At 41.8% G+C, this 24,607-nt stretch overlaps 1 protein-coding gene across 1 annotated transcript in view; it reads right to left on the reverse strand.

Moving 5' to 3' along the window:
• The window catches only part of CFAP54 (cilia and flagella associated protein 54), a 383,858-nt gene that overhangs the window by 86,208 nt on the left and 273,043 nt on the right, over positions 1 to 24,607 (reverse strand). The window contains exons 54-56 of the mRNA XM_044280574.1: positions 22,842 to 22,989; positions 20,026 to 20,183; positions 5,720 to 5,893 (exon numbers count right to left, since the gene is read on the reverse strand). Coding sequence (XP_044136509.1) covers positions 5,720 to 5,893; positions 20,026 to 20,183; positions 22,842 to 22,989 — 480 coding nt within the window. The remainder of the gene's footprint in view (positions 1 to 5,719; positions 5,894 to 20,025; positions 20,184 to 22,841; positions 22,990 to 24,607) is intronic.

Here is a 24,607-nt window from a genome sequence, read left to right on the forward strand (position 1 = left end):
TAAACGCCCGTACAATCGCGCATACAGAGCGCTTGTTTCAGAACGCTCAGGTCTGAACCCAGGGTAAAGGAAATACCATTCTGGTGCACTGCTGGACTCGTTTCGCCCCTGCACAGTCAGTACCCTGCATAGCACAAACTTGTTACACATGTGCAATGAACCCAATGAAGTTACAGCCCAAAAAGGTGTACTGACCGCACGAGGTGAGCCCAGAAGTGGGCCTGGCCACGATTTCATCAAAGGGTTTGCTGACATAGAAACTGGAAGGAAGTAGAAAGAAGAGGAGGAGTGTGAAATTAGTATAAGGGATTTATAAATGTGCCCCTTTGTGTTTCAGTTCCTCACCATAGTAGATACTAGTTTTCTGGGAGTGAATAAGAAGACACTTTACACTTGCAGGCTGAAAGTCCTGCTCTCAAATGGGGAGTGGAGAGAACTAGCTCTTGATGTGGCCAAGCTCTTGATGTTTTGCCCAGGTCCCTGAACATTGCGTCTGCCAGACACTCAACTGTATTGGTGTCCTAAAAACAGCGATACAGCTGAAAATGCAGCGGGTCACAGGAGCCATTGGCTTCGTGCCACGCCATAAATCAGTTGCATAGGCTACAGACCCCTAGATACCTACTAGAAGATGTATGAACGGTACAGGCTGTGTGATGACATCATCGCTATACTTCAGTGGGGCATTATAACTACAGGCGCACTATAACTAATGGGGCATTATAAGGGAGAATAATAACTACAGCGGAGCATTATACAGCTGCTTTCCTGGGGTAAAGTTTACCACCTATCTTTCCTGGTCACTATCCGTCTCTCCACCTGGCAACCTGAGTTTGATAAAGGTCATGTTTTCAATGAAACGTCACACCGTATTGTTAAGTTGCCTATTCTAATTAAAGAACTACTTTTCTGCATTGAAATTGGAGTGCGATTGTCATATTTACTTCATACTGTACAATATAGAGAGGCCTTATTACTATTGGCTGTACTATGGTGGGCATTATTGGGCACATTATGGAGGGCCCTACTACTAACAGGAGCACTTGTGGGTAGCATCATCATTATTGGGGGCACTGTAGGGGTACTATTACTAATGAGGCCACTCTTTGAGAGAATTATTGCTTTGGTGGGACTTTTATATTACCACTGTAGGGACTATCTGTATGGCACTATAATTTCTGCAGTTTAGTATTTGGTGGCATTGCGGAGTATAATGGGCACAGTATTGGGGGTATTAGTAGGATAACACTGTTGAAGGACGATGGAAAAGTCATTGGCCTAAGAAGTCTGTGTGGCAAACTCTGCAGAGATGAGGTGTGGCTGAAAGAAGACGTCACGGCCTGAATGAAATAGATGATGAAAGAGAATGTCTACATCAGATGAGACACCACCAGCATATGTTTGGTAGTGTCCATCCAGCAAGTACGGTAAAATATGAAGTATGGCTTGGGCATGGGGTCAGTTGGTTTAAGAATTTGACACATACATTTTGGGAGCCTAGCAACACCCCTGCTCTAGGCAATGTTCTGTGAGCCAAACACACTGGACTCCAGACTGAGCCTAAGGCTACATCTAGAATTACTTAGAAATCTGTCCATAGAAATCTAAAAAGTAGCTTGAAACTCTTCACATCAAGCATGGCTAGTGATTGCATTTTTTACTTGTTACATGCTGGGATTTCTAAGCATATAAGAATAATACAAATATTTAAACAGAGTTGAAACTTTATTAACCTAAAACCAGAAAATCCCATTAAAAGTCTCCCACCAGGGCAAGACAAACTCAATAGGCAGTCGCACCCAGCTATGAGCAGTCACACAGCCAGCCATGGGTAGACAAATGTTATACAGTGATCCCTCAAGATACAATGGCCTCAGGATACAATATTTTTGACATACAATGGTCTTTTCTGACCCATAGTAAGTTGAAACCAGACTCAACAACATACAATGCCTCAGACTCAGATCCAACCACTTCTCCGGTAAAATAACTGTATTAGTTGTTAGCAGCTATTCCTGACTGTTATATGTAAGGACTTGTTTTATCTGTCTTAGTTTTCTGCTTATTTTTCTTAAATCTTAATTTTATCTGATCTTGGATGACATTTTGGGGCTTTGGAACCGATTACTCAACTTACAATGGTTTCAACACACAATGGTCGTACTGGAACCAATTAATATTGCAACTTAAGTGACTACTGTATAACATTTAAACTGATAGGCAACCATGTAAAACATTGTCATGCCAAGCCTTGCACAGCTGAAGCCACTAACTCCAGTGGCCCTCTGCCTGGGTAATAGAGCTCTTCTGCTTCTAAGAAGTCCATGTACACTAATAGGATATATAAGGGAATGCCCAAATGAGTCAAATATCTTCTGTTTTACAAAGGCCCCGCCGTGTTACATATAATGTCGGTATATGCAGAATATAAAAGACAGATTATGGTAAATGTTGGACTATCAGATGTCAGATTATAAAGATAAATGTAGCCACACGTTTGCAATTAATAAAACGTCTGCATTGCATCACCTACAGTGTGTGCTCTGCTACTTGCTGTATTGTATTTTTAGTTTGATGGCATGACTTCCAAATCCTTAAAGAAATGTTTTTTCTTATCCTATCCCAAAAGCTGTTATATGGATGAATCACATGTAACTACTAAGGTACTTTTCCATGCAAATTTTAGTGGCATTCTTATGAACTGTAACATTTTTGACATGTTTTTTTTGGGGCCTGCATTCTTGTGGTGCATTTTTTTTGCAGGAAAAAAAACTTCCATATGTTAACTGAATGTCTATGGGAAATATGAAATGCAGGAAGCACTTGCATTTTTTTTGCTACTGCCGTTTTCGTTACTTATGTGAATAAGGGCTCATGCACACAAACTTATTTTCTTTCTGCCTCAGTTCTTTTTGCGGACCGTATGCGGAACCATTCACTTCAATGGGGATGTAGAAAATACATTTCATTTCCGCTTGTCCACATGGCCTATTATTGTCCGCGAATCACGATCCGAGGCCCTATTCAAGTCAATGGGTCCGCAAAAAATATGGAACGCACACGGAAGACATCCGTATGTCATCCGTATTTTGCGGATCCATACTGTAGAAATGCTATGCCCAGCCCATATTGCTCATGTGTTTGGTGATTAATAAGTTACTGTTTCTGTATACGATCCGTAAAAAAACGGATCAAATACAGAAAACATACAGATATGTTTTGTGCAATAACAGAAAGGAAGAGGACTTCAGATACAGAACAACGGATCAGTGAAAAACGGACTGCAAAACAACAAGGGTCGTGTGCATTAGCTCTTAGGTGGTGTTTTTTGTATGTCTTACTAGTTTTCAAAAAAGCATGCTGTAGCATTTGGCGGTTGTTGTTTTTTTCCTGGCATTTTGCCGACACCACCTCAACAGGGAAAAAAAAAAAGTCAAAATGATCACACAGGGCAAAGGCATTTTTTGGAGATCCGGTGACGTATCGGGGCTCTCCATGGGGCTGTCAGGAAGCCCGGTGACATCATCGGCACTGAAGGGCGGGATTTAGCACTGCCTTAGCCAGTAAAACGGCTAGGGCAGCGCTAAAGCACGCCCATCAGAGCCAGTGACGTCACCGAACACACTGCCGAGCAGAAGTTTCCGCCCGGAAGTGTGTCATTGAAAAGAAAAGAGACCTTGTCCTGCGCGATCTAGCGCAGGGCAAGGGAGCGCATCGGAGCATGAGATGCTCCGATGCTAGCCTCAGGGGGGGCTGCCTGGGTGAAAATAAGGGTATGTCCAGGTTCAGCTCTGAACCCGGACAACCCCTTTAAGCTGAGTACACATCAGCGTTCAGCCTCTCTGAACAGAAAGGACGGATTTGGCACATAATTGAGCCAAACAGAGCCTATAGACCCCATAGACTATGATGGGGTCCGTTAGGTTTCCACTCTGGAAGCGAAGACAAAAGTCTTGCATGCAGGAAACCCCATTATAGTCTATAGGGGCCCGTAGGCTCTGTTCGGCTCAGTTATGTGCCGAATCCGTCCTTTCCGTTCTACTGCTCCTGTAACAGAGCAGGAAAACGGAAAGGCTGTACACTGATGTGAACTCAACCTTACATTTTATTTGTGCTTTTTTACTGGTAAAAAAAACACCAGTGCCAAATTCATGTGTGTTGTAACAAACGTATGTGTCTAGACTTCAGCGCCGCGATCCTCAACCTCGGCATGGCAGTGTCGGGAGAGACGAGCTGGTAAGCCACACCCTATGGTGACCCGACAGAATCCTGGTGACGCACAGTGGGCATGTGCTGGGAAGATTAGCAATGGCTGATTATCTCCGCTGCTCCATTACTGTGTTGAGTCAATGGAGCTATAAGGTTCTGATCCAGGGAATCGACACTCCATTTAAATCCCTTCCTGGCCATATACCATTGACAGTTATAGTCTTTGACTCACTAGCTGTGTTCCTGGTTTCTGCTTCTGTGCTTATTTGGGTTGTTTGTACTTCTGACCCTGGCTTGTCTTCTGACAACTCTCTGTCTCTTGTTTAGTACTGCGTAGTCCGTCTGGTACGGATTTCAAATTGTCTTCTGACCACTCTCAGTCTTTCATTTGGTACTGCACATACCGTCTGGTTCTGACCCATATTTGTATGACTCTGGTATTGTGTTTGTCTGTCCTTGTTTGTTAGTCTGTCTCTGCACTTAAATTGTGTAGCATATGTCGACCAGTTGCGGTCTAGCTATTTAGGGCTTGTACTGCAAGTAGGTAGGGAAGGCGGGCTGGGTTCTAGCCTTAGGGCTCACTGTCTTTGTAAGCCCTAAGTACTCTGTTATGATTCAGACCAGGGGCAGTGAGCAAATGTAAATGGAATGTATTAGAAAATAGCCTTAGATCCTAACCCATCTAGTATTTACTACCTAATGACAACCTTCTGGGCAGACATTGTATTGTGCACTTTTATGGTATAAATAATTTTATGACTCACTGATTACCGATTCCTCATGCATGACATTTATTTTTTAGTTAACACACTTGTTGATATCTCCAGTTTATTATTTCATAAATGAACAAATACTGTCATAGTCAGTGTACTCTGCACAGTGATCAAAATCTAGTTACCCAATCTTTCAGATTTAGGTGAACATATCCTTTTACTACCTAGAAAAATGAGAAGAGTATTAAAACCTAACTTATTAGGTAATTTGTTAAAAGAAAACTTATATTGTAAGAATCTTTTAACAAATTACCTAATAGTTAAGTTTTAATACTCCACAGATATTCTGAGAAGACTTAAGATTTAAAGACCCAATCTTGTAAAGCGAACATCCTCTAGCATGTATTGTCCACCTTGGCAGCTATCTTGGCTAGTTCCTTGGCTCATACTGCTACTGCGGTCAGGGCCATGGTTTCTATTTCAATCACAGTGTGAGTGGACTTGCCTGTTTTGTGACAGTTTCCTCCCGATAATCTTAAATCTATCTCCCAGAACAAGGGGTTGTCTCCCTAAGATAATTCCTTAGAATATACAATATTAAAACACATGGATGTCTATCCAGGGAGGGTGCCCCTATACAATTCAATGCTACAGCTTTCCCCAGTGATAACAGCTGATAAGGTGGAGATTCACTTTGATCATTTGACTTTTCAGAATGATCACTGTTCAAACAAATATATTTTCTGAATGTCTACTGTAACTGTCCTTAACAAAAATGAATCTACAAATGCACTTACCTGTTTGGTGATAATTTGATGTGCTAATTTGTAATTGTTCAACTGATTTGTCCAAACTATTTGCTGGTCCTCATTATTTTCCATTAAGTCAGCAGAAAGAATCAAGCTCTGAGCCAACGTTAAGTATGCCACCGGAGACATGAAACACTTTCCTTGCAGCAAGTGGATGATATTCTGTTAAAATAGACAAAACAGCTTTTGAAATTCAATAGTCGTGCATGGAGGATGTCTCTCACCGAGCACGCTTTTTACAAGACTACAGGACTTGCTATATAACATGATGCTGGGGCTGTTAGTACATCCAGTAATATACTCAAAAACTGTAGATATGGTCCAAGCTAAGTTAAATAAGGTAAATGAAAAACAAGACTCCAGGTCCAGATGGATTACAGCTAAGAGTTCTTAAAGAGCTCAGTTCAGTCATTGCTGTGCCCCTGTTTATAATTTTTAAAGATTCTCTAGGTACTGGTACAGTGCCAAGTGATTGGCGCAAAGCAAATGTGGTGCCCATATTCAAAAAAGGATCTAGGTTCTCCACAGGTAATTATAGACCAGTTAGTTTAATTTCTGCTGTGGGAAAAATGTTTGAAGGAATCTTAAGGGATTATATACAGGAGTATGTGACTGTAAATAATATCATAAGTGATAACCAACATGGGTTTACCAAGGACAGAAGTTGTCAGACTAACCTGATTTGTTTTTATGAGGAGTTGAGTAGTAGCCTGGACAGTGGGGCGGCTGTGGATGTAGTGTTTCTGGATTTTGCAAAGGCTTTTGATACTGTCCCTCATAGAAGTTTAATAGGTAAAAAAAAAGGTATCTAGGCTTGGAAAGTATAGTTTGTAATTGGATTGAAAACTGGCTGAAGGACAGTGTCCAGAGAGTTGTGGTCAATGATTCCAATTCAGAATGGTCCCAGGTTATAAGTGGTGTACCCCAAGGTTCAGTGCTGGGCCCTTTATTATTTAATTTATTTATCAATGATATTGAGGAGGGGGTTAATAGCACCATTTCTATTTTTGAAATTATGAAAGTGTATAGTACTGTGCAGTATATGGAAAATGTCCATAAAATACAAGCTGACTTGAACATTTTGAGTGATTGGGCATCAACTTAGCAAATGAGGTTCAATGTGGACAAATGTAAAGTTATGCATCTTGGTAGAAATAATCCCTGTGCTTCATATGTCCTAGGTGATGCAACACTGGGAGAGTCACTTATAGAGACGTATTTGGGTGTCCTTGGATGGTAGATTAAATTACAGCACACAATGTCAATCAGTTGCTTCTAAGGCCACCAGGATATTGTCATGCATTAAACGAGGCATGTACTCGCGGGGCAGGGCTGTAATACTACCACTACAAAGCCCTGGTGCGGCCTCATCTGGAATATGCAGTTCAGTTCTGGGAACCAGTCCATAGAAAGGACGCACTGCAGCTGGAAAATGTACAGAGGAGAGCGACTAAAATGATAAGGGGGATGGAGGGTCTGCGTTATGAAGAAAGATTAAAAAAATGTAAGAAGTCTTGAGAAGAGACATCTAAGGGGGGACATGATTAACCTATACAAATATATAAATGGGCCATACAAAAAAAACTGTGAAAAACTGTTCCATGTCAAATGCCCTCAAAAGACAAGAAGGCACTGCCTTCGACCGGAGAAGAAAAAGTTCAGTCTCCAGAAGCATCAAAGCTTCTTTACTGTAAGAACTGTGAAGCTGTGGAATAGACTTCCTCAGGACGTGGTAACAGCAGGAACAGTCGAGAGTTTTAAAAAGGGTTTAAATGAATTCTTAAAAGTAAATTACATTAATGCTTATGAAAATGTGTAGAAATTTGTGTCTCGCTTCCTTCTGGGATTTGTGTCCTCACCTATCACTTGGTTGAACTTGATGGACGTTTGTCTTTTTTCAACCTTATTGTTGTAATATATCACAAAATAAGACCAGATATTGGCCTGCTGGGCATATTTAGATACAGGTTTCACAAATGAAGAATTTTCAGAATGAAAAACCATTGATTAATTATAAAAAATGGTTAAACCTGCCAAGATTACTTAGCAAGTGTAATTGAATCATCATTTCTAATAAAAACACACATGGACTCAGCCAGCAATAGGAACATGCAGAATCAGTTGTTTTAAGGGTTTTTTCAATAATAAAATTTTAGAACTGTGGAATATAGTAAAAAATCATCTTATACTCACCCCTTTCTGCAGCACTGTTCTCCGCTGTGCTGGTCCAGTCCTCCTGCTGCTACGCTACTTATTTACAAACTGCAGTAAAGACGTGTCGGTAGGAGACATGTGACCGATGCAGCCAATCACTGTTCTTGGTGGTCTAACTCTGAGAACAGTGATTGGTTGCAGTGGTGATGCCCCATATGCCTGCACGTCACTGTGCATGCCCCCCCTCCCTGCAGTTTATAAACAAGCAGTGGCAGGAGGACCTGACCAGAACAACAGAGAACAGTGCAGGAGAAAGGGGTAAGTATAAGATGATATTTTTTTATTTTAAAGGGAACCTGTCACCTAAAAAAAGCATATTAAACCACCTGCATTACCTTATAGAAGTCTTTAGCTTGATTCTAAAGTTGGCTTTGTTCTTTGTGTCTGATGCGCCTAATCCATAAAAAAAGACTTTTAATGCCCTGTCGGCAGTATGTAAATTAGGGTCTTGATGTCAAGGCGGCTATAGCTTTCTCGGTTAAAGTCAAGCTTGCCACGCCCCCTTTCCCGCCCCTTAGTGTTTCATTGCTTGCGCCTGCACTCTTATCATCTCCAAAATCTCAGACGTGTGCCGTGTTCTCGTCATGCCCAGGGGTTCAACATTTTTAATTATTTCATACATCCCCTTTAAAGGAAAGGCCCAACTTTGCAACCAATGTTATTTTTTTCAATATAATTAAAAAAGAAACTGCAAGTTGTGCAAAATAAATAATAAACAATATACTATTGTTTTGTGTCTACAGCTCCTATGCAGGCACAAGTGTCTTGTTTACAAGATAGACCCAATTCATTTTTCAATAATGGCAGTAGAGGAGTAGGCCACCAGGGATGAGGAGTGACAAGTAGGCTGGATAGGAGTCCACGGTGGGTGGACTGTTTGTGGGCATGGATTCCACTATTCTTATAACAGTTTGAAATAGTGCCATTTGGGACCAGGAGGAAGAGGGTGCTGAAAAAGATTGAAAGAAGTGGGCAGTCTGCAGGTATGGCTGCTGCCGCTCTTCTTGTTTTCAGTTTGTAGCATGAAGTGGGGAAATGGTGTTGGAGTCTACGCAAACATATATACTTCAGAGGAAAGGGCTGAGTAAAGTGGCATATGCAGCACACTTTATATGAAGTGTGCAGTATATATATAACTTTAAAGAGTCACTGTATTTTCACACAAGTTCATTTATTTTAATAGAGAATGGTGTAAATAGCTAATTTCTAAATCACTTCATTTTAAAAAAATCTGCCTGCGTCCAACTGAAAAAAATGGATTATAGAGCTAGCAAGATGGCACCATAAGGGTACATTCATGGTGCGGTTGGCATGTGCCCAAGAATTATGCAGCAAAAACCACATACAATTTTACTGTGCTAGCTGTGGAACCGTAGTAAAAACGCATTGTTTGCTGTAAGATTCTTGGCTACTTGTTAAGAATACTACTTGTTAAGAATACTACATAATACTATGTCTGAATGTACTGTCAAAGTGGGCCACAGGACAAGAATACTGATTTCTCAGTTCTTTCTTATTTTTCGATTTCCCATACATTTTATATACTATATTAAAGTATTGAGTTGCAATCTGTTTCTCTGCAGCTGCTGTAAAACTATATGTCATGTCAGTTGCAAACCGCTGCTTTATAGGCGTAACCTTTATTTGTATTCAGAAAGCCAAATCTGAAACGACTACTGCTCTTTGATAAAATAGACATGCTCCGGAGGATAATATATCACACAGAAACATTAGCAATACTAAGAATATTCACTAAATCACCAAAAAATGAGAGAATAATTACAATCTCCAAAAACAGTTCTTTGCATACTCTGCATTGGTATAGTACAGGGTGATTCAAAAAGGATGGTGCAAAAGGAACCCAATTCTGAAAGCTGTGGGCAACACAGTCAGTTTTCTTTTAGACAGTTTTCATGAATCTGCCCCTTAGGTTAAAACCTGGGATATACAATTCACCAATGTTGTGCTGGCCTCCATGATCACCAGATTCTGACACCATGCGACTTCTTTCCATGGGACTACATCAAGAACCCCATCCCCAGCCACAAGATCTGAACAACCTGAGACAATGTATCACTGAAAAAGTGGAGTCCATATCAGAGGATATGCTGGCACGCATCTGGACAGAACTGGACTGCTGCCTAGACATCTTCTGCATCACCAGTGGAGCTCACACTAAATAGGTTAGTGAATAAATGTGAATACATTTTTATGTTCTCTCAGTTATGAATACCGGGGCTATAATTTTGCACCATTATTTTTAAATCACCGTATACAGTTCAAGAATATATTAAATATATTATCTTGAGAAAAAGAGAAGGCAGCACTCCAAGGATTCATGAAAAAAGTGGGTGGTTTATTACTCCATGTGACAGCAACGTTTCAGCTCTCTCTATGGAGCCTTTGTCAAGCCATCATGGCTTGAGAGCTGAAACGTTGCTGTCACATGGAGTAATAAACCACCCACTTTTTTCATGAATCTTTTTTCAAGATAACTAGCAAGACCTTGGTTGCCGGTCTTTTGAAGGAATTTGCACCGCTGTTTGTGTGCTGCTCTTTGCTCTTTTTGTTTTATTAAATATATTAGCTATAATCATGCAGAAATCCAAACTTATAACAATATTTGCCTAGTGTTAGCAGGAGAGCACAATCATCTAACAGTTTTCAGGCATAATCCAACTATATATAAAACTGCTCTATTCTCAGTTGTTCACGTTTACATCAAGATCAATGCTAACGTATTTTGTAGCAGATATAATTTTTCAGTGGTTGTCTACATTATTTTTTTTTAACAGCACTGGATAAAAAAAAAAAAAAAAAGATTTTAACTTACCAGATTTTTCAGACTATCAAAGACATTTTTAGCAAGAAGAAAATGTTAAAAAGTTATAATTGCAGCCAGGAAGACTAGCACCAACCCCTTCTCCTCCCACCCTCTAGACAAGTGATAGGCAAACTGCAGCTCTCCAGCTGTTGCAAAACTACAACTCCCACCATGCGCTGCTGTAGGCTGAAAGCTGTAGGCAGTTTTTTCATGCTGGGAGTTGTAGTTCTGCAACAGCTGGAGAGCCGCAGTTTGCCTATCACCGCTCTAGACTACCTCCTTGTGCATGGGTTTTATATTGATGACCTATTCTCAGGATAGCCTACAAACACGTTTGATGACAGCATCTCCAGAAATGCGCTTTTATTCATAGTGGGTCCATGAAAAAATGTGCAACATAGCCAAAAAGTATTGCAACGTTTCGACTACATAGTATTCTTTGTCTTTTGCTTGACAAAGACTACTATGTAGTCGAAACGTTGCAATACTTTTTCGCTATGTTGCACATTTTTTCATGGACCCACTATGAATAAAAGCGCATTTCTGGAGATGCTGTCATCAAACTTGTTTGTATGCGGATCGATTGACCTGGTTTGGATCTATGGTCGTGGATAGCTGGTGCCTTCCAGTGAAGGTCTGTACGGTATTTGTGTGCTGCTCTGAATACTATATTGCACTCAGGATAGGTCATCAATATCAGATTAGTAGGGGTCGACACCCCCACGATCAGCCGTCAGCCGTTTAAAGTGGAGGCAGTGCTCGATGCGAGCGCTGCTTCCTCTATATTACACTGCCTGTCGATGTGACTGTAATTACACCTGCCTCGGATGTGACTGTAATTACAAATACTTGAAATTACACTACGCCGCCGTTGCAAGGGAGATAATGTGTAGTGTAATGAAGTGGAAGCAGCGCTCACATGAACCACCACCTCCTCTTCAAACAGCTGAACAGTAACAGGTGCAGGGTGTCGGACATAAAACCCATGCACAACCCCTTTAACTCTTTCCCGACATGTGACGTACTATTACGTCACATCGGGTCTTTAAAGATGGCGCCCGCTCCTGACTAACTGGGTGCCTACTGTTTCTTACAGCAGACACCCGTGGCTAATGTATGCGAACGGCAGTAATGCCGATCGCAGACATTGAACCCCTCAGATGCCGTGGTCAAACCTGACCACAGCATCTGAGCACACTGAAAAACGGCTCCCCTGTGCGGCCATTGGAGGAGCTGGAGCTTGTGTGCGGCAGACCCTGTCATAGGGCTCCATTGGAAAGTAGTAAAATCATCATAGACTCCAATGCTAGTCCATTGGAGTCTATGATAATAGCAGTCTAAGTGTAAAAAAAATAATAGTTTTTACAAAAAAAAAATTTTAAATTATAATAAAAAAGTTCCCCAAAATGAGAATCAAAAATGTAAAAAAAAAATTAATCCTATGCGGAAAAAGGCGAAACAAAAAAAGGGTCAAAATGGCCGATTCTCCATTTTTTGGTCACTTCTCCCACAAAAAAATTAAATAAAAAGTGATTAAAAAGTTGTACACACCCCAGAATGGTATCAATGAAAAGTACAGATCTTCCTGCAAAAAATGAGCCTTTAAACAGCTCTGCACATATACAACACAATTACAAAAAGTTATAGGGTCAGAAAATAACAGAAAAAAAAACAAGAAAAAGTATACATGTGGTATCCCCGGATTTGTACTGACCTAGAGAATAAAGATCACAAGTCAGTTTTACAGCATAATGAACATCGTTAAAAAAAACACGTAAAACTGTGGCAAAATTGTGTTCCACCTTTGGAATTTTTTTTCCCACTACAATCTATGCAATATTAAATGGTGACATTGGAGTTATGGCTCTGGGAAGGCGGGGAGCGAAAAATGAAAACGCAAAGGCAAAAAAATCTCCAGGGTAGAAGGGGTTAATGATCAGGCAGAGCACTCAAAAAGTTCTTTGCCTGATCACTGAAGGAACTGGGTCTCAGAAAGAACCCAATGAAACTTGCATTATTTACCGTAATCATACATATAATAATTTGCAGATAGTTTCAGTGCCTACCTAATATATAATGGCTGCATATATGTAATGATTCCAAACTAAACAGGAAAACCAAGACTTAAAGGGGTTGTCCGGGTTCAGAGCCCGGACGTACCCTTATTTTCACCCCGGCAGCCCCCCTGAGCCTAGCATCGGAGCATCTCATGCTCCGATGCGCTCCAGTGCCCTGCGCTAGATCGCGCAGGGCACAGGCTCTTTTGTTTTCAATAACACACTGCCGGGCGGTAACTTCCGCCCAGCGGTGTGTTCAGTGACGTCACCGGCTCTGAGGGGCGGGCTTTAGCTCTGCCCTAGCCGTTTTACTGGCTAGGGCAGAGCCAAATCCCGCCCATCAGTGCCGGTGATGTCGACGGGGTGCCTGTCAGCCCCATGGAGAGCCCCGGTACATCACCGGAACTCTGAAAAATGCCTTTGCCCTGTGCAATTTAGCGCAGGGCAAAGGAGAGTATCGGAGCATGAACTGCTCCGATGCTCATGCCAGGGTGAAAATGGAGGGCTGTCCAGGTTCAGCTCTGAACCTGGACAACCCCTTTAAAAAAAGAAAACATTTTGGAAATGATGTCATATCTTTGAATAGACAGCAAAATAGACAAGGCAAACAAATAAAATTCAGAGATTCTCCAGTCAGTAGTTCTAGTACAGTATGTTAAGTAATTGTAATAATGGACTTTAACCACTTGCCATCTGGGCCATTTGCCCCCTTCCTGACCAGGCCTAATTTTGCTAAACTGACATATCTCACTTTATGTGGTAATAACTTTGGAAGATTGTTTTCTCGTGACACATTGTACTTCATGATAGTCATAAATTTGAGTCAATATATTTCACCTTTATTTATGAAAAAATCCCAAATTTACCAAACATTTTTTTGAAAAATTCGCAATTTTCTAAATTTTAATTTCTCTGCTCTTAAAACAGAAAGTGATACCTCATAAAATATTTATTACTTAACATTCCCCATATGTCTACTTTATGTTGGCATCATTTTGGAAATGTCATTTTATTTTTTAAGGACGTTAGAAGGCTTAGAAGTTTAGAAGCAATTCTTCACATTTTTAAGAAAATTGCCAAAACCCAATTTTTAAGGACCAGTTCAGGTCTGAAGTCACTTTGTGGGGCCTACATAGTGGATACCCCCATAAATGACCCCATTGTAGAAACTACACCCCTCAAGTTACTTAAAACCGATTTTACAAACTTTGTTAACCCTTTAGGCGTTCCACAAGAATTAAAGGAAAATGGAGATCAAATTTTTTTATTTCACTTTTTTGGCAGATTTTCCATTTTAATCCAATTTCTTCTTTAACACATCGATGGATAACAGCCAAACAAAACTCAATATTTATTACCCAGATTCTGCGGTTCACAGAAACACCCCACATGTGGTCATAAACTGCTGTATGGGCACATGGCAGGGCGCAGAAGAAAAGGAACTTCACATGGTTTTTAGATGCCATGTCCCATTTGAAGCCCCCCTGATGCACCCTTACAGTAGAAACTCCCAAGAAGTGACCCCATTTTGGAAACTAGGGGATAAGGTGCCAGTTTTATTGGTACTATTTTTGGGTACATATGATTTTTTGATCATTAATTATGGGGCAAGGTGACCAACAAATTGGTTGTTTTAGCACAGTTTTTATTTATTTATTTTTACAGCGTTCATCTGAGGGGTTCAGTCAAGTGACATTTTTAAAGAGCAGATTGTTACAGACGTGGCGATACCTAATATGTATACTTTTTCTTATTTATTAAAGTTTTGCACAATAATAGCCTTTTTGAAACAAAAAAAATATGTTTTAATGTGTCCATGTTCTGAGAGCTATAGTTTTTTTTATTTTTTGAGAGATTTTCTTATGTAGGGGCTCATTTTTTACGGGATGAGGTGGCGGTTTTATTGGTACCATTTTGTGGGACATACGCCTTTTTGATCACTTGGTGTTGCACTTTTTGTGATGTAAAGTGACAAAAATTGCTTGTTTTGACACAGTTTTTATTTTTTTATTTTTACGGTGTTCACCGGTTCAGTTCATGTGATATTTTTATAGAGCTGGTTTTTACGGACGCGGCAATACCTAATATGTATACTTTTTTTTATTTATTTTACTTTAACACAATAATAGCATTTTTGAAACCCAAAAAATGATGTTTTAGTGTCTCCATGTTCTAAGAACTATAGTTTTTGTTTTTTTTTGAGAGATTTTCTTATGTAGGGGCTCATTTTTTGCGGGATGAGGTGACTGTTTTATTGGTACCATTTTGTGGGACATATGCCTTTTTGATCACTTGGTGTTGGACTTTTTGTGATGTAAGGTGACAAAAATGGCTTTTTTTGAAAGTTATTTATTTTTATTTTTTATGGTGTTTATTGGACTGGGTCGATTATGTGAAATATTTATAGAGCCGACCGTCACGGACGCGGCAATACAAAATATGTCTATTTTATTTTATTTTTTCTATTTTTTTATTATTTTTTTTATTCCTTACTTGGGGAATTTTTTTTTTTTAGGCTCCTTTCACACTAGCGTTCGTCGGTCCGCTCGTGAGCTCCTTTTGAAGGAGCTCACGAGCGAACCCGAACGCCTCCGTCCAGCCCTGATGCAGTCTGAATGGAGCGGATCCGCTCAGACTGCATCAGTCTGGCGGCGTTCAGCCTCCGCTCCGCTCGCCTCCGCACGGCCAGGCGGACAGCTGAACGCTGCTTGCAGCGTTCAGCTGTCCGCCTGGCCGTGCGGAGGCGAGCGGATCCGTTCAGACTTACAATGTAAGTCAATGGGAACGGATCCGCTTGAAGATGACACCATATGGCTCAATCTTCAAGCGGATCCGTCCCCCATTGACTTTACATTGAAAGTCTGAACGGATCCGCTCAGGCATCTTGCGCACTTAGAAATTTTTCTAAGTTATTAATGCAGACGGATCCGTACTGAACGGAGCCTCCGTCTGCATTAATATGATCGGATCCGTTCAGAACGGATCCGATCAAGCGCAAGTGTGAAAGTAGCCTTACATGTGAAAACTTTTTTTTTTTTTTTTTTACATTTTATTTATATATTTTTTATTTTACGCTTTGCGTCCCCCATAAGGTCATACAAGACCTCTGGGGGACATTTAACTTTACTTTTTTTTTTTCTTTTCACTATTGATTTCTCCTGTAACTGGAGCTGACATAGTAGCCCCAGTTACAGGAGAAATGCACCCCCCAGAGAGGCTGTACAGCGCAATACAGCGCTGTACGGCCTCAGTGCAGGGCTGATCGAGGTCTGTGAAAGAGCTCACAGCTCCTGCACTCACCCGGCTCAGGCAGTCACATGTCCTGGAGATCATGCCGATTGGTCTCCAGTGAAAACAGCTGCTGGGGGAGTGTAAATGTTCCGATCTCCCTCTCCTGCCAGCACTAATAAGAGGGAGACAAGCCTTTCTGAGCGCTGTAACTGCAAATTACAGCGCTCACAACACATGCTCTGGAGACAATGCTGATTTGTCTCCAGTGAAAACAGCTGCTGGGGGATCGCTGGTGGGGTGTGAATGTACCGCTCTCCCTCTCCTGCCAGCGCTACGGAGAGGGAGACGGTACAAGCATTTCAGAGCGCTGTAACTGGAAATTACAGCGCTCACATGCCCCGGAGACCATGCTGATCGGTCTCCAGGGCTTACAGTTTAACATTAAAATCACAATGCCTAGTTTAAATACCGATCTCCCTCCCTGACTGGCAGTAATAAGAAGGAGATGGTAGATGCATTTGTGATCGCTCTGACTGCTTGTCAGAGCGATCAAAAGCCCGGAGACCAGCAAAAAAGGTCTCGGGGTAAAGCTCCATGTTCTTGGCTGTCAGGAGGGAGCTTAGTCACGGAGTTTCTATGTACAGGGGCGGAGCACAGGGGGGAAAGCTGCAGGACGTTTTAAAACGTGCTTTCAGAAATAGAGATCCACCTCCTGGACGCTTATAGTCAATGGGCAGACGGGAGGTGGTTAAAGAGAATCTGTAACCTTAAAATACAGTGCGATCTGCAGGCAGCATGTTATAGAGCAGGAGGAGCTAAGCAGATTCATATATACACTACTCACAAAAAGTTAGGGATATTTGGCTTGTGGGTGAAATTTCAGGATGAACCTAAAATGCACTCTAAGGCTCCTTTCACATCACCGTCTCTCCTTTCCGTTCTCCAGTTCCGTTGAGGAGCAGGAGAACGGAAAGGACGGATTCTGCAGATAACTGAGACCTAACTGAGGGTAACGGAGCCTAAAACCCCCATAGACTATAATGGGGTCCGTTCAGTGTACGCTCAGAAAATGATTTTTGAGCGGAGACGAAAGTCCTCAATAGCAAGGTCCCCCACGCTGCCCCCATATAGTAATTTCCCCCACACTTTCCCTCCTCCCCCCCATGGTAATTTGCCCCTCCACACAGTAATTTCCACCACACTGCCCCCATATAGTAGTTTGTCCCCACACAGTAATATCCCCCACACTGCCCCCACACAGTAGTTTACCCCACACTGCTCCCACACAGTAATTTCCCCCACACTGCTCCCACACAGTAGTTTACCCCACACTGCCCCAACACAGTAGTGTACCCTACACTGCCCCCACACAGTAGTTTCCCCCACACTGCCCCACACAGTAGTTTCCCCCACACTGCCCCTACACAGTAGTTTCCCCCACTCTGCCCCTACACAGTAGTTTCCCCCACACTGCCCCACACAGTAGTTTCCCCCACACTGCCCCCACACAGTAATTTCCCCCACACTGCCCCACACAGTAGTTTCCCCAACATTTCCCCATATAGTAATTTGCCCCCACATAGTAATCCCTCCCATAATAATCTGCCCCACATAGTAATCCTTGCCCCCACACAGTAATCTCACCATATTTTTCCCCCACAGAGTAATATGCCCCCATACTGCAATTTCCCCCCGATGTACTGTCTCTTCACATGGCCTCCTGTGTGTGTCCCCCAAAGTTGGCACATAAAATAAAATAAAAAAATAAAAGCTAAATACTCACCTATGTCCAGGCGCGCAATGGCAGGCACTCACACTGCACTGTGGACGTCCCGGCACAGGTGCGCGCAATGACGTCATCACGCACGCCTGCGCCGGGATTTCCCTACCGTATAGGCCTCAGGCCTACTAGGCCTAAAGCCTATGGTGGTGATCGGCGGCAGGGCAGGAACTATGAGTTCCCGTGCCCCGCCGCAGTATGTGGGCGTTCGGGTCTGCGTTGGGCCTCCCAGCGGTGCTGGGCCCAGGGCCGCCGACCCGAACGTCCCTATTGTAATCAGACACTGACTGGAAGGGGGCCCCTTTGGTGACGGGGGCCCGGGGCAATTGCCCAGTTTCCACACACCCCCAAACGCCAGCCCTGCCACCAACGAGGTTGGAGAAGTCAAGGAGTGTGCTATGCATCAGTCACTGTGTCACCAGACAAGCCTTTGGTAGTGTTACAGTGTGGGCAGTTGTGTCTAGTCAATACAGAACTACCCTACGCTCTGTGAATGGTACAGTGACAAGTCCATACTACTTGAATAACATCATTAATCCAGTCATTGTGCCTCTACATGAACAACACAGGTGTAATTTAATCTTCATGAACGACAATGTGCGAGCTCATCAAGGTCGTATCATTAGGGAACGGCTGCCTCAAATGGAGTGGCCTGCACTTTCTCCAGACCTGAATGCCATTGAAAGTCTATGGGATCAGCTGAGTCGCCGTCTAGATGCTCGTAACTCTGTACCCCAAAACCTCAATGACCTGAGGGCTGCCCTTCAAGAAGAGTGGAATGCCATGCCTCAGCAGATAATAAGTCGACTTGTGAACAGCATGAGACGTCGTTGTCAAGCTGTAATTGATGCTCAAGGCCACGTGACAAAGTTATTGAGACATTGACATCTTTGTGGGCGTATACCCACCACTGTTGTTGGCTTTTGTTTCAATAAATTGTTTGAGATGAGGAAATCACCATTGTATGATTCTACTTAAATGCCATACTTTCATAATATAATATCACTGTAGTGTGAACTTTTTACGTTCTCCATAAATTTCACCTGAATTCACCTGAATATCCCTAAATTTTTGTGAGTAGTGTAGTTTTCTGGGAAAACATTCAGTAGAACTTGTAAATTTATATATTTATATTTGTGTTTTTTATGAACATAGGACCACTCAGTACACAACTCAGTACACAACTCAGTGACCGCCATCTATCTATGTATACACACTTACACAGATAATGCTATCAATCACTGATAACACCTCCCCTGTGTACAACTGTCAGTGACTGACAGCTATCTCTGTATACACACTTACACAGGGAATGCTATCAATCACTGATAACATCTCCCCGTATACAACTATCAGTGACTGACAGCTATCTCTGTATACACACTTTCACAGAGAATGCTATCAATCACTGATAGCACCTCGCCTGTGTACAGCCATCAGTGACTGACAGCTATCTCTATCTACACACTTACACAGATAATGTTATCAATCACTGATAACACCTCCCCCGTGTACAACTTTGAGTGACTGCCATCTATCTATGTATACACACGTACACAGAGAATGCTATCAATCACTAATAACACCTCCCCTGTGTACAGCTATCAGTGACTGACAGCTATCTATGTATACACACTTACACACAGAATGCTATCAATCACTGATAACACCTCCCCTGTGTACAGCTATCAGTGACTGACAGTTATCTCTGTATACATACTTACACAGAGAATGCTATCAATCACTGATAACACCTCCCCTGTGTACAACTATCAGTGACTGACCGCTATTTATGTATACACACTTACACAGCTAATGCTATCTATTATAGTTCCTCCCCCGTGTACAACTGAGGTCAGAAAAAACAATGATTTAAATGTAAAATATAAGTTTCATTGAAGTCTCACAAAACTATATATCAATCTGCTCAGCTCCTTCTGCTGTATACCACTGCTGCATAATATGCTGTTTGTGCCCCTTCTTCTGTTCACATCTTTCTCCTATACACATGGTGGGAGGTGCACAAAAAATCCCATTACAAGCTTCCAAGACTAAGGTATCAGTATTGTTTGATCAGTTGGTGTAACCACCACTAAAGTTTGTAGCCATTATTTTCTAAGAAGGCAACATTACCTGAAAAACAATACATAAACAACGGAATTTGCGGTGCAACAAATATATACTGTACCTTCAGCATGAGCTGAACACCTTTCCTGGAATGTCCCTCTTGAATATCAAGGAAAGCTGCTTGCAGCATGAACTGAGTCTGGCTCTCAGAATCATTGAAGGTTTCTGCCTCTACAATGCCTTCAGTTATTAGAGCTGAACCGTCAAGCAGATCCTGATCTGGAAATGTGAGTTATAAAAACATTATCTAATGGCAGCGGTCTTGATGTCATAAAAAATACATCTGTCAATACACATGCAAACTAGTAGTAAAGTGTGATATTAATGGAAGAGAACTGTCAAGCACACAGACAAGCAGTACCATGAGGAGGTTAAGGCAGATCATGTAGCAAACAGCCAATGAAGTCAGCACTGTCAGCCTGGTAAAAGCAGAGGTAGAATTCAGACAGAGAGAAAAAGGGATTATTTTTTAATAAGACACTATTACAGTAATCCATTTGCAAAGATACCAGTGTCAGAACTATGTGTGCTTAGTAGAAAATAACCTAACAACGCCCTGTGTGCAGGAGATTTGGAGGAGAAATGTGTACACCTACCTCAATATCTAGGGGAAGGTATAACAAAAATGAAAATAATGTACATAAACTATAAAAGAAAAGTGAAATGTAAAATGCGCTACTCTTGGTTTGTGATGTTTTTGTGGCCTTTTTTTTTGCATATTTTCAGAAAGCAGCCTGCTCTGTGTATGTTCTTTGTTTATTTATTTATTTTTTGTTTCGTTTTTAAGTAGGATGTGAAAAACACCAGAAAAACTGCATGAACAAAACGACACTGTGTGAAGACCTTACAAGAGGTGGCAAGCCGGTTGCTGACCTTGGTTACTACAACCAGTGAAGTGATCATAATGTAAGTCTTACCGGTAATTACAAACAAAAGACTTAAGGTGCTATCACACAATCAGTGTTTGGTCAGTGATTTCCATCATTGATTATGAGCGAAAACCAGGAGTGAAGACTACACAGAGATAAGGTATAATGGAAAGATTTGTTCCTGTTCTGTTTTTGGCCTGACTTAATAAAAATCACTGATTAAACACTGACTGTATGAAAGTGGCCTAATTGTAAAGACGAGTAACTACTAATTTCCATCAAGCATCTTAATAATGTGCGGTAATTAGCTACATAATGTATCTATCAGAAAGCAATGCATACTGCGGCACTACATCTATTCATAGACTACTTAGGCTTCCAGGAATATATGACACCTATCACAGCCATTCAATATATTTAAGGTTTTATCCACTGATTAATATTGATTACCAATCCTCAGGATAGATCATTTATATCTAATCGGTGGGGGTCGGACACCTGGAACCCCCGGTGATCAGCTGTTAGAAGAGGCCTGGCGCTTTGTGAGCACTGCGGCATCTTCCTAGGCCATGTGATCTCACCGTACGTGGGTTACACGGTCTACTTGCAGGTCAGCCGCTTTGAAGTGACTAGGGCTGAGCTGCAATACCAAGCAGTGCCGCTATCAAATGGATGGCACTGTGCTTGGAAGGCGCTGGGAGCCGGCTGTGAAACAGATCTCCCTGAAACAGCTGAACGGCAGGAGTGCTGGGACTCGGACCCCTGCCGATGTGATAATGATGACCTATGCTGAGTATAGGTCATCATTATTCATTCCTGGATAACCCCTTCAAAAGGTTATTCTCAACTTCGACAACTATGGCATATTGACTGGGAATCTCAAGAATGAGCATCCCCTGACCCTGTGTTGCAGCTTCCATGAATGGAGCTCAAGATAAATTTGGGTCCTAGCGGTGAGACCCACATCAACTGGAAATTTATGGCATATCCTGTAACCCCTTTAAAGGAAATCCGTCACCAGGATCTTGGACTATTATCTGCTGTAATACATAAGTAATACTACAGAAAAATTGTCCAGATCACTATTTTTTTTATTTCCCTACTGTCTCCCTTCCCCCGCTGTCAGCATTTAAAGATGAGCTGAAATAGATTGCCAGGACTGCCATGCATGTGCACAGGAGTCCTCTCCATTATGCTAGCACAACACAGCAGTCCGGACTGTGTATTTTAGTGCAGCTTTAAAGGGAACCTGTTTATGCTAACCTCACTTAGGGCCTCATAAAATAGTGACAGAAATGCTGGTTTCAGCGGTGCGTCACTCATGTGCTAAAAGTAAGTGGTTGCTGAGAACCAGCATCATAATCATTATAGCCCAGGCCTTGAAAAGAGTCAAATCTACCTGAGAAGAGTCATGGTTATTCCTAATCTCCTGCACTCTCACCCATCTGCTGATGATTGGCAGTTCTCTCCTAGAGAGAAAGAGAGAAAACTAGGTAGAAGACTGTCAGTCATCAGCAGGTGGGCAGGAGAGCAGGAATCCATGAATAACCAGGACTCTTCTCAGGTGGCCATGACTCTTTTCCAGGCCCAGTCTGCAATGACTGTGATGTTGGTTCTCGGCAACCACTTGCTTTTAACTTTCAAATGACAGAACGCTGAAATCAACTCACCGGTCTCTACTTTATACTGCTGTTAGTATGGGCAGCATACAGTGGATGACAGGTTCCCTTTAAAGATCAGCTGACAGTGGGGAAAGAGGGCAGTAGGAAAATAATAAATAGTGATCTGGTCTTTTTATCTGCAGTACTATCCATGTACTACTGACTACTACAGACTATAACAGTCCAGAATCCTGGTGCCTTACAATGTCTGTGGCTCAGTTGAATGTATTGAGTGGATAGTGCCAAACTGGTGAAGAAGAAAAACTATAAAATTATATACGATAATTCTGCTTGCAGACAAAGCCTATTGGCCATTTTGCTATTAGGACAGAAATAAAGGTCCATACCATGAAGTGCAATGCCACGTATCTGCCTTGTAAGACTGGCAACAAAGGCAAGTCGACATCTTAACCATGTGTTTATGCTCAGACGCTCTCTGGCTTCAGATTCCCTTGGATGAATGGAAGATGATTCTTCGGCAATGTCTTCTCTGATCTACAGATGTAGCAACGTTGTTAAATTATGGAAATATACTGTACATTTAGGGTGGGTTTACATCATGTTCTTCCCATCCTTTTAACGTATACGTTAAACGGATGCCTCAGACTGATGCCATACAGTGGCGTCTGTTCACCATAGAGTTCCATTGTAAAAAAATATATACCGTACCTTTTATTTACCATTATAAAAAAAAGTATACTTTTTTTACCAGACTGTGCAGGATACAAGAACGTGGTGTGCTGCGTTTTTGTATCCTTTTTTTGTAACGCATACGTCATACAGAGGCATAAAACATGATGTGAACCCACCCTTAAACACATAAGGGGACATTTATCAAAACTGGTGCTTAAACGGGAACTGTCACAATGATCTTGGACTGTTACCTACAGTAATACTTGCATAGTACTGCACTTTTCTACTGCTCCCCATTGCGCCTATCTGTGCTCAATACTGCACTTAAATACACAGTCCGGACTGCTATGCTGTACTAACACACAGCAGTCCTGACAATGTATTTCAGTGCACCTCTGAGTGCTGACAGCAGGGGTATGGGGGGCAGTAGGAACATACAAAATAGTCATCTGGACTCCCTGTCAGTACTACTCATGTGTTACCGCATATAATAGTCCAAGATCATTGTGACAGATACCATTTTAGGAAAACTGCCTTAGTTGCCCACAGATTGATCACAGAACGCAGAATCTGGTTGCTATGGGAAACCAAGGCAGTTTTCTTTAGCACCCGTTTTGCTGAATATCCTCCGTATTCTATGAAAGCAAAACTTCAATTTGGCTTATCATGCCGTTATATATTTAAAAATATTGTGACATTCAAATAAACACACAAAGCAGGTTACAGGCACAAGTAAGAAATATCATGTATGCTGAGTGCATTCTAGTTACTGTGAATGATTGGCATAAGGGACAACTAAACTACAGAACTGGCATTGTAAAATAAGCGCAGCTCTCCTAACTAAACTGCACAGTGATCTCATACAATAGACAGGGAAGCTGAGCACAGAATGTGATTTCTCTGTTCTTGGAGAGTCAATGCATTTACTGTTGAATAACCTTTTTTTCAGTAGGAAGTCATTGTTCTCAAACACAGTTCTAAAAGGCTATGTACACCTTTTTGTTTATGATTGCATTTTACTCATTTTTGGCTAAAAATCATATTTTCAATTGGCCTTTATTAAAAATATTGAGCCATTCTGTCACAAAGGGTTAACTGTTTTTCTAACTGTGTGACTGGTACTTTCCCTTTGTGCTATTCATCTAATAAACCTTATCTCTAAACTACTAAGTGGTCATAAACACTTATTTAACCCTTTTGCTACCAGTGCCGTACATGTACGGCGCTGGAGCAATGTATAAACATGGCGCTCGCTCACAAGTGCAGCGGGCGTCATGGCCGGTAGGTCTCTGCTGTTTCAAACAGCAGAGACCTGTGGCTGATTACCGTGATCGGCAATAATTAAAGGCTTTAGATGCCATTATCAAGGGAGATCATGGCATCCTAATGCGCTAAAACCCGGAAGCTCGCGCTTCATACCAAGATCGCAGCATGTTCTCTATTCTGCGTTTTTCACGCAACGCAGGCCCCATAGAAGTGA

The sequence above is a fragment of the Bufo gargarizans genome, chromosome 2 (assembly GCF_014858855.1).
Source record: "Bufo gargarizans isolate SCDJY-AF-19 chromosome 2, ASM1485885v1, whole genome shotgun sequence".
Taxonomy (NCBI): Eukaryota; Metazoa; Chordata; class Amphibia; order Anura; family Bufonidae; genus Bufo; species Bufo gargarizans.